The 12,993-nt window shown below is 31.3% G+C and overlaps 2 protein-coding genes across 5 annotated transcripts in view; one reads left to right on the plus strand and one right to left on the minus strand.

Moving 5' to 3' along the window:
• LOC106105749 (mucin-5AC-like) overlaps window positions 1-7,559 on the minus strand; it is a 61,235-nt gene extending 53,676 nt beyond the window's left edge. For all 4 annotated transcript variants that reach the window (XM_013286181.1, XM_013286182.1, XM_013286180.1 and 1 more), the window contains exons 1-2: window positions 7,472-7,559; window positions 7,111-7,220 (exon numbers count right to left, since the gene is read on the minus strand). The gene's annotated coding sequence lies outside the window, so the exon portion shown is untranslated. The remainder of the gene's footprint in view (window positions 1-7,110; window positions 7,221-7,471) is intronic.
• Window positions 7,560-9,443: 1,884 nt separating this feature from the next.
• The window catches only part of LOC106105657 (phospholipase D2), a 51,169-nt gene continuing 47,619 nt past the window's right edge, over window positions 9,444-12,993 (plus strand). The window contains exons 1-2 of the mRNA XM_013286081.1: window positions 9,444-9,557; window positions 10,644-10,847. Of these exons, the coding sequence (XP_013141535.1) occupies window positions 9,509-9,557; window positions 10,644-10,847 (253 nt within the window). The 5' untranslated portion in view covers window positions 9,444-9,508. The remainder of the gene's footprint in view (window positions 9,558-10,643; window positions 10,848-12,993) is intronic.

Raw genomic sequence — 12,993 nt, forward strand, 5'->3', positions numbered from 1 at the left:
TTTTGGTGTATTTTGTTTTGTTTTTAGTGCATTTTGTTTTGTTTTTAGTGTATTTTGTTTGGAAGTCGGTTTTGTTTTTTTATTAAAAAGATTATTTTATTTTATTTTTATTTTAATGATTGTCAAAAACGCTTTGTCATTCATAGGGCCCACTAAGATTATCTTCATTTAAATAAATTCTTACTCATTTAACGACTTTTGTAATTTCGCATACATGGCTGGTCATCAAATAAACAATTATTACTTGTACATAGACGACACGCGATGTATATTGTGTGAAATGACACAGTATTATTCATATTTTGTCATGTTATCGTTGTTATTTAACTTTATTACATTACGTGTATAACACTATGCTTCTAAAAACTTTTACCAACGCGTTGTAACTTTAAATACAAAGATCAAAGAAAACCTTGTAATCTAATGCATGTAAATACGAAGTTAGTGCTCGAAAATTACATAAGGTTTTACTTTACCTTAGCTTTAAGAATATTAATAATAATATTTTAAAGAGATAGTGTTTTTGTATATAAGTTAACTCAAAGATACTATTTCAAAAATTCTTTCACCGATAAAAATGTTATCACGGAGTAACATAGATTATATTTTTTAACTATTTTTTTTAATTCACGCGCGCAATCGTTAGCAACAGGTAGTTTACACAAGTATATTTATACAATATTGTCTTAAAAGTACTAAACCTTTTGTCTTAATATTTCAAACAGTACAAAGACATACATCGATCCTATTGGAATATTCTAAGTCGTCGTTCACTTTTCTCAAAATAAACATCATATTGACTCTATTAAAAATACCTTCACTTACCTTGACCAATATTTATGGACGTGCGAATGTAAAGGATGGGGCACAACAAATAAAAGACGATCGACATTGTATAGTCTATCTCACCTGTGATAAATTAACAAATGGATCTAGTCCATCAAAGATGTTAGACAGACTTGACACATTTAAATAAAAAGGTCAAAAACTTTTGCATTCTTAGGTTATTTATGGAAGGGTACACCAGTAGTAGACCTAGAAAGAGATGGATGGATTTCGTGAAAGATAAAATAAGAAGTGAGTGATGACTGAGATGACGTATGATAGAGTTATGTGGAGGAGAAAACCCTGTTGCGACGATGATGATGAGGTTACTTTAGGAAATTGGTTGACAAGATTCGGTCATTTAAAATCTCAAAGATACCTAACCTAAAACATTTTTGAATTCGAATTTTAAAAAAAAACAGCAAAAACCTTACTAGTTAGCATTTAACCTAATGTTATTGTCATACGCATCAGTGTGGGAAAATATCCACCAAAGACAAAGAATGAAGCTAATTTGTTGATAATTTGTTAATCTAAACAAACCTCAGGTTTTATTACGAAGGAATTTATACTATTTGTATGTCATTGACCTTTAAACTGATTATATAAAATTTATTTTTGTTATAATGCTTTTATGCATATAATTAAGAGGGTTATCATCTCAAACCTCAAGGTGACTAATCACAATAGACTAGGTGCAGTACATTTGCATGAATAGTTTATGTCATTTAATATAAATAAAAAAATAACATGACCCCATCTTCATTATCTTTAACTCTTTCTAGTGAGAATGCGACAAAATAATTGGGAGAAATCGAATAAATCAGAAATCTTTATCAACTAATTAACAGCAATATAAAATACAAAATAGTTTTTGACACTCATTTTTCTAATTTTTTTTTCAGTATATCACTAAACGTTTATTATGGGATAAGTCTGAGTATTCAAAGTAAAAGCATATCGCCATAAAGAAAAGAAACAATCTAATAAAGGCCGTACATTAAACGTATATTGTAGTAACTTAGTTCAAAGTCGAGCACTTTCTAAACTACTTGCACTCTACTTTATTTCAACATTTTAACGTATCAATGACACTTTCTCTGTAATAGTAACGTAATAGCATCGAGAGATCGTGATGCGTACATAATCTATGATGAATTGACTTACATATAAATAGTTTAAATAAAACATTTTAGAATTACACTAAATGTAGCAGTTCTATTGTTAAACAATCGCTGTTCCGCCTTTGTTTTACTTATCTAATCTTAAACTTGAAGTGTGGTCTAAACGTTAGTTCCGAATACGACTGTATACTGATACGACTTATAGTTTGTCTAAATAATTTAGATTAGTATGACAATTCATTTCAAATTTAGTAGGGATGGGTTTTGTGAAATCAGTCATGAATCTTATCGATTTTCGAAGTTGGAATTGATAGATTTATAGATAGCTATAACTTATGAAATAAATAAAAAACACTGATACTTCATATACTTCATTTATCAAACTAATCTATCTTGTTTAGACACACTATAAAACTACGTAACAGACTCTTAAATAAGGCCATGCTTAGACTCTAAATTCTATTAATGTCCTAACATACCTCAGGAAATATGCGCCTACGAAGAGAAGTATTCAAGATTCCTTCCAGTATTTAGCTGTTACTATCTTGCAAGAAAACGATTGGCATTTATTTTTTAAATTTTGAATTTGGAATGTTTTCATTTCTAACAACCATTGTTAATGTATACTCGTAAAAATAAGTTATAACTTCTTTCAAACGTCTCCTTTACATATCGGATCGATTATGGTAACCATGCGCTGTTGCTTTAATTCAGTCATGCCCTGATAATCACTGAATGGGAATATTTCTTGTTAATATTATTACTTCAAACTACTTGCGTTTTATTCTACCAATTAAATTTGCATTTCGTGAATGCATCACTTCCTAATAGTCATGGAAGTCATAGCCATGTTTTAAGTTAAATATAGAAAAATAGCAACGAACACATTATAACCCATTTTTAAATATGAAAAAAAAAAGAATATGAAATATTAATGAATTAGCATGAAAACATTTAGTTTGACTTCACCCTTCACTAAGCAGTACTCAGTCCTGCGACCGCCATTTCAGCCGCAGCAAGCGAAATGACTCGTATCCAGATTGCAAACAGGTTCCGATACACTTTCTAAACTATATTGCAAATGTAACTTGACCCACTTTTACACCTATTTTTTAAATCTAGACATAAACAATAATATGACAACTTATCATATTCTAGTTGTTCCAATCAGGTTTTTAACTTTCAAGGTCTTTAATAACACTTGTATGTGTCATACAATAGATCTGTCGCCATGTTGAATTAAACGACAATATCGAAATGGTTACTGACGCTGACAATATTGCTTTTGTGGATTAGATCTTGTTTTTTTTAGTAACGGGGGGGAAATATTCGAAAGATAACCTTTTATAAAAGACAGGGTTATGAGATTAAAACCTCTGTGGCCGCCCTCAGGTGCGGATTGAGGATCCCGCGATCTCCAGTGGAACGCACCGGTACCCTCTGCACCGTGTTATTTCGACGCTGCTTATTGTGGATTTAGATCCTACCAGTCGCTTCACGATTATTTGAAGTAATTACTAAATATAAAAATAATTTCCTTTTCAATAATCTGCTATCAGCTTGTTCCAGTCCCTACGGAAGGTTGGCAGTATGTGCCGATCTTCCATACATCTCTATCAGTCGTCATATCTGAACTTTCTTAAGCAAATCCTTTTTACGCATAATATTGGATTTCATTTTAAGAATTCAATAATCAATCTGTTAATAAGTAATGTAATGAAATATTTATGAATGAAACTTATAGGTTGGTCGTTTTTATTATTATATTAAAAATTATTACAAGTTGAAATGTAACTTAAAACTTAGTTGGTCAACTTGCAGCCACAATTGATATCATTGTTGACCTTTCAACAAGGTTAATTAGTCATATTTTCCACTAAGTTGCGTAACTTAATATTTATAATAAATTATAACTACATTATGTTTATCCTAAAGATTTACTTCTGTATTAAAAACTCGAGATAAACTTTTGTCTTTCGAGAAAATTTAACCGACCCTATTTAAAATGCATTGAATTTTAAAAGACAGAAGAACACGTTGCCATGACTACATATTATTTAATTTTCATTTTTTTAGTAGTTTTGTTTTTTTTAAATGTTATACCATTGAACTTTCGACAATTTATAGCAGTACGCAAAAGACTTCAACGCGCGATTTTCATTAGTTGCTTTTAGGGATACTTCTTGAATATATTTATTATTGTGAATTAAGTTATATTATGTACCAAGAATCAGTTATTTAATCGATCTGCAAAAATGCAAAAGTGCAGTAAATAAGAGTTAATAAGGGTCATTTTACTCTGAATATTCAAGGACGTGACTTTCACTGGCTACATTAAGTTTTTTTAAAACTTTTTCTCACCGTCCAAGGCTTTCTTTCTAAAGTATGTGAACGCTTTGTTTTTGGTTCGGACAATGTTATATTATTTATGTTTCTTTCTCTGTGGGCTTATGAAAGTAATGTTACATTGTTTAGTTGATTATATAAATATAGTTTAAGGGTATTAACCTTGGAGAATGTAATCGAGATTTTCATAACATTTCGTAAGAACTGTAATTTACGTCTTCTTATAGCAAATACATTCGTAACATGTGCTTTATATGCATGAAGAATAATGCTTTATTTATTAAATGGAAACCTTAAATCTGATGTATGAAATATCATCTCAATTTGCTTTTAGTTAAGCTCTCTACATACGTGCAGTTTTTAATAACGTGTATGCAAAATTTTTCAGTTAAGGTTTAGCACACACTGACAATGTTAACTGAACTGACGACCCTTCAGTTTAGGTAGTATTCCTGAATTATGGAATTTTCGTTACTCAGATTTTTTTAACATAATCAGGTAAGATATGGACGTGAAAAAAATGGATGCACAACTTCTGACCGTTTATAATTAAATGACAAGAGTTGCTCGAATGAATCATGTTTATCTATCTATACTATTATAATAAAGAGTAAATACACACACTTTCTTGCCTAAGATGTCAGCAATCACAACATATTTTTGAATAATTCATTTTTTAATAAAATGCCCTACACTTACGTCACGCTGTAGGCTATATATTTTCACGAGATTAAACTTTGGGGGTAAAAAAAAAATGTTTTGGATAAAATCCCTAATGTGGGAAACGGACCATATGTTGCTGCCAAGATCAAGGAAGCAAGTCTGTCTAGGTGTGTCATGTCATATCATTTTGATATTTGCTATTGAAAATTTGACAAATGTTAACAATAAAATATTTTTTTTACAATTTCATGCGGATGGAGCCGCAAGGAAACAGCTAGTGTTTTATAAAATATGAACATATGTTTTTAAATCAACGGATGTTACAAATATCTTATAATAGCAGCACATTAACCAGTCGTTACCCATGTCCAGTGGACGTCAATTCACTTTCTATCGCCGGCTCAACTTTGCCAAGCAGACTTGTTACGTTTTTACGCGTTGTATTTTTTGCTTCGATCACACGAACTATCTTAGTTGTTGCACCGGTTTATATGTGAATTTACTTCCGTGAGCTCGTTTTTAAGCTTTTATTTTCTTTGAAAATATTTTTGTCCGATTTCATTATAAAATTCCTTGATAGTACTACTAATATTATAAAGAGGAAAGATTTGGATTTTTGGATTTTTGTATGTATTGAAATAATTCAAAAAGTACTGGACAGATTTCAAAAATTCTTGCACCATTAAAAAGTTGTTGTCAGCAACATAGGCTATATTTTTACTATTTTTTTAATTTCACGCGGACGAAGTTGCAAGCAACAGATATAAGAGATAAATTGGTTTTTAAAAAAAAGCAATTGTTGTTATATATTAAAAGACAATTTCATGGAAAAATTTTAGGTTATTCTATGTCCCATATATCTATGTTACATTACCGTCAACATCAGCATATTTATACTATAACATCTTGTCTTTGTATACTCCAATTTTGTTATTAGACGTGTTTTAAATAACAAGCATCAAGTTCATACAGGTCTGAGTTGTCCACAAGTTGTCCGGCGCGAACGCAAAGAAATGCGTCGAGATCATTTACCCGCACTCACTTATGCGTTTCACTTTCATCGATTACACTCTGTCACAAGTTAATAAATATCTTATAAACATTCACTTTCATAAAGTAGATAAATTGAAAATATATATGAAAGCATATATCGCGGAAAAATAAGACGCATCTTAAGGGTTCAAAGTAATAACTGTCACGATTGGCTTAATTTTAACAAAATGTCTATTTAAGGTTATTAAAAAAGGTGTTTGTTGATCACAAATTAGCAATAGATTGCTTGTAAACCAGCTACTGTATTTTGTTTAGTATTAAAATATAGAAATGAATTACAAATCTAGAATGAAAAAGGGATGTAAGTATTGGGTTACAATTTAGTCTTAACGATTGTTATGGAAATACAACTATCAGAGCCGAATTAATTACACTCGATCATGAATGCTTGGCATGTGATATTCACGGGTGTTTGGCAAAAGCTTGTCGCTTGGTATTGGATTTTTTAAAGAATCACTAAGTGTTTTTAAAAATGTATAACAAAAGGACCGATAGGCTTAATTATTTACAAATTTTGCATTTCCAATATCGCGAAAAAACTACGATTGATTAGTTACGAGAACAACAAACACTTCGTAAACTTGATAATAGAAATTGCTATTTCGTTTTTTTTTTTATATTTAAAAATGTTTTTTAGATTTAAATCCGGGAACCAAGTTGAAACCGGTAGACTTTCTATATCTGCTGTGACGGGGCCGACCACTTCGCCGCTTTAATTGTTACGGTACGAAATACGAATGCAACGTTCTTACCTATTGATTTCGTAAAACTGTATCAATTTGCAAATTTTACATAGTTACCTATTTAAAAAAAATATACGATTGTTAAATTGTAATGTTTATAGTTTAAAATACTGACTGATCTGGATGTGATTCCAGTGTCTATTTCTAATGCTATAATCAACTTATTACAGATAAAACTTCATTATCTTGTGGCGAATTTAAATAAGTAGTCGTGACTGGTCACACTCATGGTCGACTGTTTAGAAAGCGAAAGATACAATTATCAATCTTATTGTGCTACGGCTAAAGACTAATTGCGACAGACGGAATTATGCTAAATGTTGACTCTATTTTCAAAAGTTTCGATAGTTCCTTACCTTAGTAAACGTTGTACAATAACACAGCAAATAATTGAACCACTATTTTGTTATGTGTAATTCACCATCGTTCCACCTGGCACTATAAAGAAACACCTTTGTCACCTTCACTGTTAAGAAAAAAAACTTAATAACAATACGCACAATTCCCGCTAACGCGCGACATTTTTGAAATTAACAAATCCTGGAAAATAAAACGCGGATCAAGTGTCAACGGCCTCGACGTAATTCGTCAACTGGCCGTCAAGAGTTTTCGTTTAACGCTCTACTGCACAACAATTGCGAATTGAGTAAAATTTTTATTCTTTATTTTTTTAGCTGCGGTTTGACAGTTTCGAATAATGGCGGGAAGTGTGCGTACATAGCAAACGTGCGTTCGGAAGCGCGGTGAGCGATCGGTGCGCGGTGAGCGACTGCGGACACTTGCGCGCTCGCTACACCCACCCTGCCGTGTCCAACATATCGGCCCTGATATCATTTCAACCACCACCCTCGCCTGATCTCCGGTACAGCACCGCCACAAGTACATAAGTACACACTTATTCGGATCAACTATAATTGGTACCAGTCTATTATACGTGTACAAAGCTAAACTGGTTACCTTTACTTGTACCGAATACAAAATAAACTGTTTCAGCAGCAATTTTTCACACTGTTTGTAAACGGATACGCTCAGATAACTAATAAAGATAGAGTATAACAACTGCTGGACTACAAGAATACAAATGTGAACTGTTATTACACATAGCACAATGTCCTGACCTGAATACATAGTAAAATGAATGTATCAGCGCTTTTAAGACTGCATCTCTTATTATATGTAACTTAGAAACGACGGTTAGTAGGAATCAGCCACGCTGCACGAATTTCTATGAACTAGAAGCTCACCTCGCTCTTTGCAGCCATACTTCTAAATTCACATTATCATACTAATATTATAAATGCGAAAGTTTAGATGAAAGCATGTTTGTTAGAATTTGTAGCCTAAAGGGCTTAACGGATTTCGATGAAATTTGGAATAGGTGCAGAGGATAGTCTTGAAGAACACATAGACTGCTCACTTTTGATTTTTTTTTATTCCATGCGGACGTAGTCGCGGGCGAAAGATAGAGTAAAATAAGGTGAACAAATTATAATAGCTTTTTTATTTCACTTAATAGAAAAGAGTTTTTTACTGCGCTGTTACATTTTTTGTGTTTTCATTAAGCGTTTAATTTATTGTAAGTATCAAATTAAATCAAATTTGTCTCTACGGTACTCTAATTACCGCAATAGAAATTGATTTGGGTCCGAAAATCTGCTTCTACAAGTTCACAATTTGAAAAAATAGACACTAGATGGCAGATACTACGTCAAAGAAATAACGTTCTGTTTTTAAAATAGCGCCTGTTAAAAAGTAACTAATTTATCGAGTCCTCAAATCTGCTTATACCTAACTGAGGCGTTTAAGGTATGCTTTTTTTAAACTAAAACTGTTATTGATTTTAATTTAATTGTTAAGGTTAACTTCGTTAAAACGAGAAAAACAAAAAAATTGTTTTATCTTTACAAATCAAATTCGAGCCCAACCCCAAGCAAAGTTTGACAGATTGACAGGTGTTCCGTAATTGTAAACATTTTTAGGAAAGATTAGTACTGGACTGACTCTTGATTTGTTAAAAAAAAAAATCGACGATAGTTTTTGCATCTTATAAGATGATAATAAAAAGGATAGTATAATAAACGTAAATAAAAAGTGTAATTTGATGTACAAGACCTACTACAGGACGAGACATTATATTTGCTATAATATATTTGCAAATTAAATGTTCATTTATTTTTAAAAGTTAAGATGCTGTAATATAAAGGTAACTCTTTGCTCATTTTCGTAAATATTTAGAACCCCTGGATAAAGTTCTACCACCATTCCATTACGTCATTTCATTCAATAAGGCCATTGTCGGTCGGATATAGTAAATATCCTTGAACTAACGTGTAAATCCATGATTCAAACAGTGATCTGGTTATTAGAATTGCTGTAGTGTTTCTTACACGGTATTTGTGTTTAAGTGTTCAAGTGAGAAACACTTTCGACTGGAATTATTGGCAGAAATCAAAACTTTTGTAAGTTCTTATTTTTTGTCTAATTTCTCTCAATAACCAACCTTGGATACAGCCTTGTTCACTGGTAGGTCATGCTCATCGAATTTATTGGACAGTTTAGTAGTTTTTCTCTATATATTTATTAACGTCTCGCTACTGTGAGTGACGAAAAACAAATGCAATACTGCCATTATCTTATCAATAAAAGATTGTGTACACAAGTGGTAAATTCATAGCGTGTAATGGATGGAACATTAGCAGTCAGTATCAATGTAACTGTGAAATTATTAGTGTTGTCCAACACTTTTATTACAGTATGGAACGAAATGAGTTAACCTTAAGTTTCCATAACCTTATAAAGAGAGGTGTGTTGTGCTGTGTAATTATTGTTCAAAATGTGTTTAATCATTTTTATGTGCAAACAAAAGGTTTATCATTTATGTTGGTATCACTCTGGATTATCTGAACCACAACAATCAATGTGTTTGAAACCGTTGAGTAGCAAATATTTACTTTTTAACATTTAATATTTAACTTGTAATTGTTATCTTTGTTTTTAAATGTTTGTTGTACCATCAATTACAAATATTAAAATTACTTGTATAAAAAGTAACATTTTGTACACAAAATAGCCACTTTAACCTTTTGCAAGTTCTTTATAAACATTTGTTGTGTAATATTTAACATTGTTTACTTTCCTTGTCCCGAGTTCCTCTCCTTTCCCATATAAAGTAAACTAAAGAGAATAAATGTTGGCAATTTAAACAAAATTAAATTCAGATTAGTAATCAACAACAATAAACAATTCTATATCCATTTAATGCTTTTTTCTGTCAATTTAAAAGGAAAACTCTTATTAAAATCTAATTAACCCAGTTGTCTATTAATATTTACGACTTAGTACATATCATTTTAAAACTGTTGCTAGAAAACTATTGAATATTTGCTGGAGAGATAATTGTATAAATTCTCTTTAAAATTAACAACAAAATTAACATTGATTTAACAATGATAATCTCAAAAACATATTCCAAGAAGGAAGTAAAAATTTTATCAACGGATGCTACAATCAAATCTAATCTATCCATTAAGAACATTTATTGAATTATAAAATGCTTTTACAATGTCTGGTTGGAATTATTTCCCATTTTTTGTACTTTTGTATGAACAACATTTACCTACATATGACTACTCCATTTGCTATCTCAGATCCAGTTGCCTAGATAAGACTTAGGTACTATCATACTTTCAATTTCCTAAATACTTTGTTCCCATTCACTCAAAATTTTAAACTTGTGTCAGTCGAAAGTTATTGTAAATAGCTTTGGTCCTATTAAGAAACATGAAAAACATAAAATAACTGCCACCCGCTACATATGCATAATTCTAACTGTTAGGTTTACTCTAGACATTTGCAGCATGTACTTTATAAACACTGTCATTGTTTACAGATGAAGAACAATACAGTTACACAAACTACGGCATGGAGACCCCCACGCCTACAACCCCTGGTGACTGTCTGCCCGGAATCTTCCAACAGCTTGACTCTCTGGCCGGTGTTGACTCGGACTTTGATGAGAGCCTCGCAGTACCTGAATCTCTCTCAGTTATAGATGTCAATAAAATTGATAATAAAGAGGAGACGGATGCTAATGGTAAGCTTATTATTAAACTTTCTGTATTATCTATACTTATATAATAAAGCATAAACACACACTTTTTTGTTGCCTAAGATGTCAGCAATCACAACATATTTTCGAATAACTCTTTCTTTAATAAAAAGCCCTACACTTACGTCACGCTTTAGGCTATACATTTTCACGCCGTTAAACTTAGGGGTAAATATTTTGGATACATTGCAAAATCAATTAACATTTCTCCATGAAATGCTGATAGCACTAGTCAGCATATTGCTTGATTGATTTATGATGATGTTTGAATTATTTTTTACTTCTTTGAATAAATTACAATAAGGGTTTATATTGTATGGCTCTTTCAATCTAGGAAGGAACTAACAATCTGTGTGTGCCAAGTTGTCAGATAAGTTTTGATTGATACAAAATTGATAAGATCATATGGTAATTTTTGTAGGTTATTTCCTTTTTCTTATTTGTTTAAAAAAATGCCTCACATTGGTATCCACTGCTCAGAAATATTGCTCTTTAGCTAAAAATAAATAAATCAGCGTTATGCATATTTAATTTATGGGCAATAATTTTTTTATGTTACAGTTAAATTAATTTTTTTCCGAAAAATTATAAAAAAAACTTTATAATTTTCTAATTAAAATCACATGTCATTAAATTTTTCTATTTTTTCTGTTAGATGAGTTGATACTTTAACTTACAACAGTCAACTCTGTCTGAAAAAATTAAAAAATTGTCTATGTTATCTTTTTGCAATGTCGTGAATCGTGAGTCAGGCGCGTCTTAATTACCTGCAGTATTTTTTTATCTGTGACTATTATTTATTAATACTGTCTATCGATTTGTATCTAAAAAGCTGTCCTAAACCCATTGAGTTGGTTTAATAATGATAATGCATGTAATGAGGATGACTAATAAAAGATTATATACTATTTTCTCTAAAAACAGATTACTTGGTGGATTTTCCATTGACGCATTCAAATGAGAGAGTGTCTGTATTTTAGGACTTCATCTATATCTTCTATTGTATAGATATAATAAAACTGGAATGTCTTATCAAAAGAAACAATTCAGATTTCGGGAAGATGTATTTGTGTTGCAAAATGCAAAATGTTTGTCTGTCTGTCCTCAAGCCGCGTTTGTTCCGTGCACTCCAAAACGGCTGGGATTTCCTCTGACTGGGATTTTCTTGGGCTTGGATTTTGATCGGACTTTCACTGAAGGGTAGCTGACATAGACGGGCATATTATAGGCTACTCTTTTGATATCATCATCAGCCTTTGTTTGCCAACTGCTAGGCATATGCCTTCCCCAATGCCTTCCACAGAATGCGGTCCTCCGCCTTGATAATATCGCGTGGACGAAATCGCTTGCAATAGTCATCTGTAGAAATAATAGACTAAAGATTTGTTACATATATTATATACTTGTGTACTTTTATATAAAACAGGAGGTAAAATATAAAGGTAATCCACTACGCGTCTTTGTTCTAACGGTGTATTACACTATAATTAGTACACATGATTCATTATAAATTACAAGTAAATTTCCGTTACGGTCAATGCGTAGTTAAAATTGCATTATGCTTGTTAATTCCGTTATCTCCAAAATGAACGTTAGTGTAGGTTTACACTGTATCAAAATATTATGTTGTAATAAAATTGAACCAAGAGTATATGTTAAAACATCGTTATATTCTCTACAGTAATAAACTAAACAAAGCGCAAAATATTCAATAGGTTTTTTAATATAAGCGTTATGTTTCGCATAAGTTATTTGTGTTTAAAAAATAACAACCGCATCATGTTCAATATAATAAGCTTATTAGCTCATTAATTGCATTAGTTAAACTATTTTTTGGTCTAGAAATCAGAAAGGCTGCAGCCCTATTTCATGTCTAGAAGATATTTAAAAATGTATTGTCAATTGTTCTTATCATTGATTACAATTTTTGTTATTATTAGTACGTAATCATTTGCGTCATAATGCGGACTAGATAAGACTATTTCCACCACAATATCTTTAAAAGAATACAATCAAAACAAGATAATAAGATTTCGTAGTACTTGTCCGATTGGAAGATAAAATCTTAGGTTCCAAATTATTTTACGATCCAATGAAGAATTTCCTTACTATGGCAATCTTGCTTCCTTGA

This window comes from Papilio polytes, unplaced genomic scaffold (genome assembly GCF_000836215.1).
Source record: "Papilio polytes unplaced genomic scaffold, Ppol_1.0 DF822733.1, whole genome shotgun sequence".
NCBI lineage: Eukaryota > Metazoa > Arthropoda > Insecta > Lepidoptera > Papilionidae > Papilio > Papilio polytes.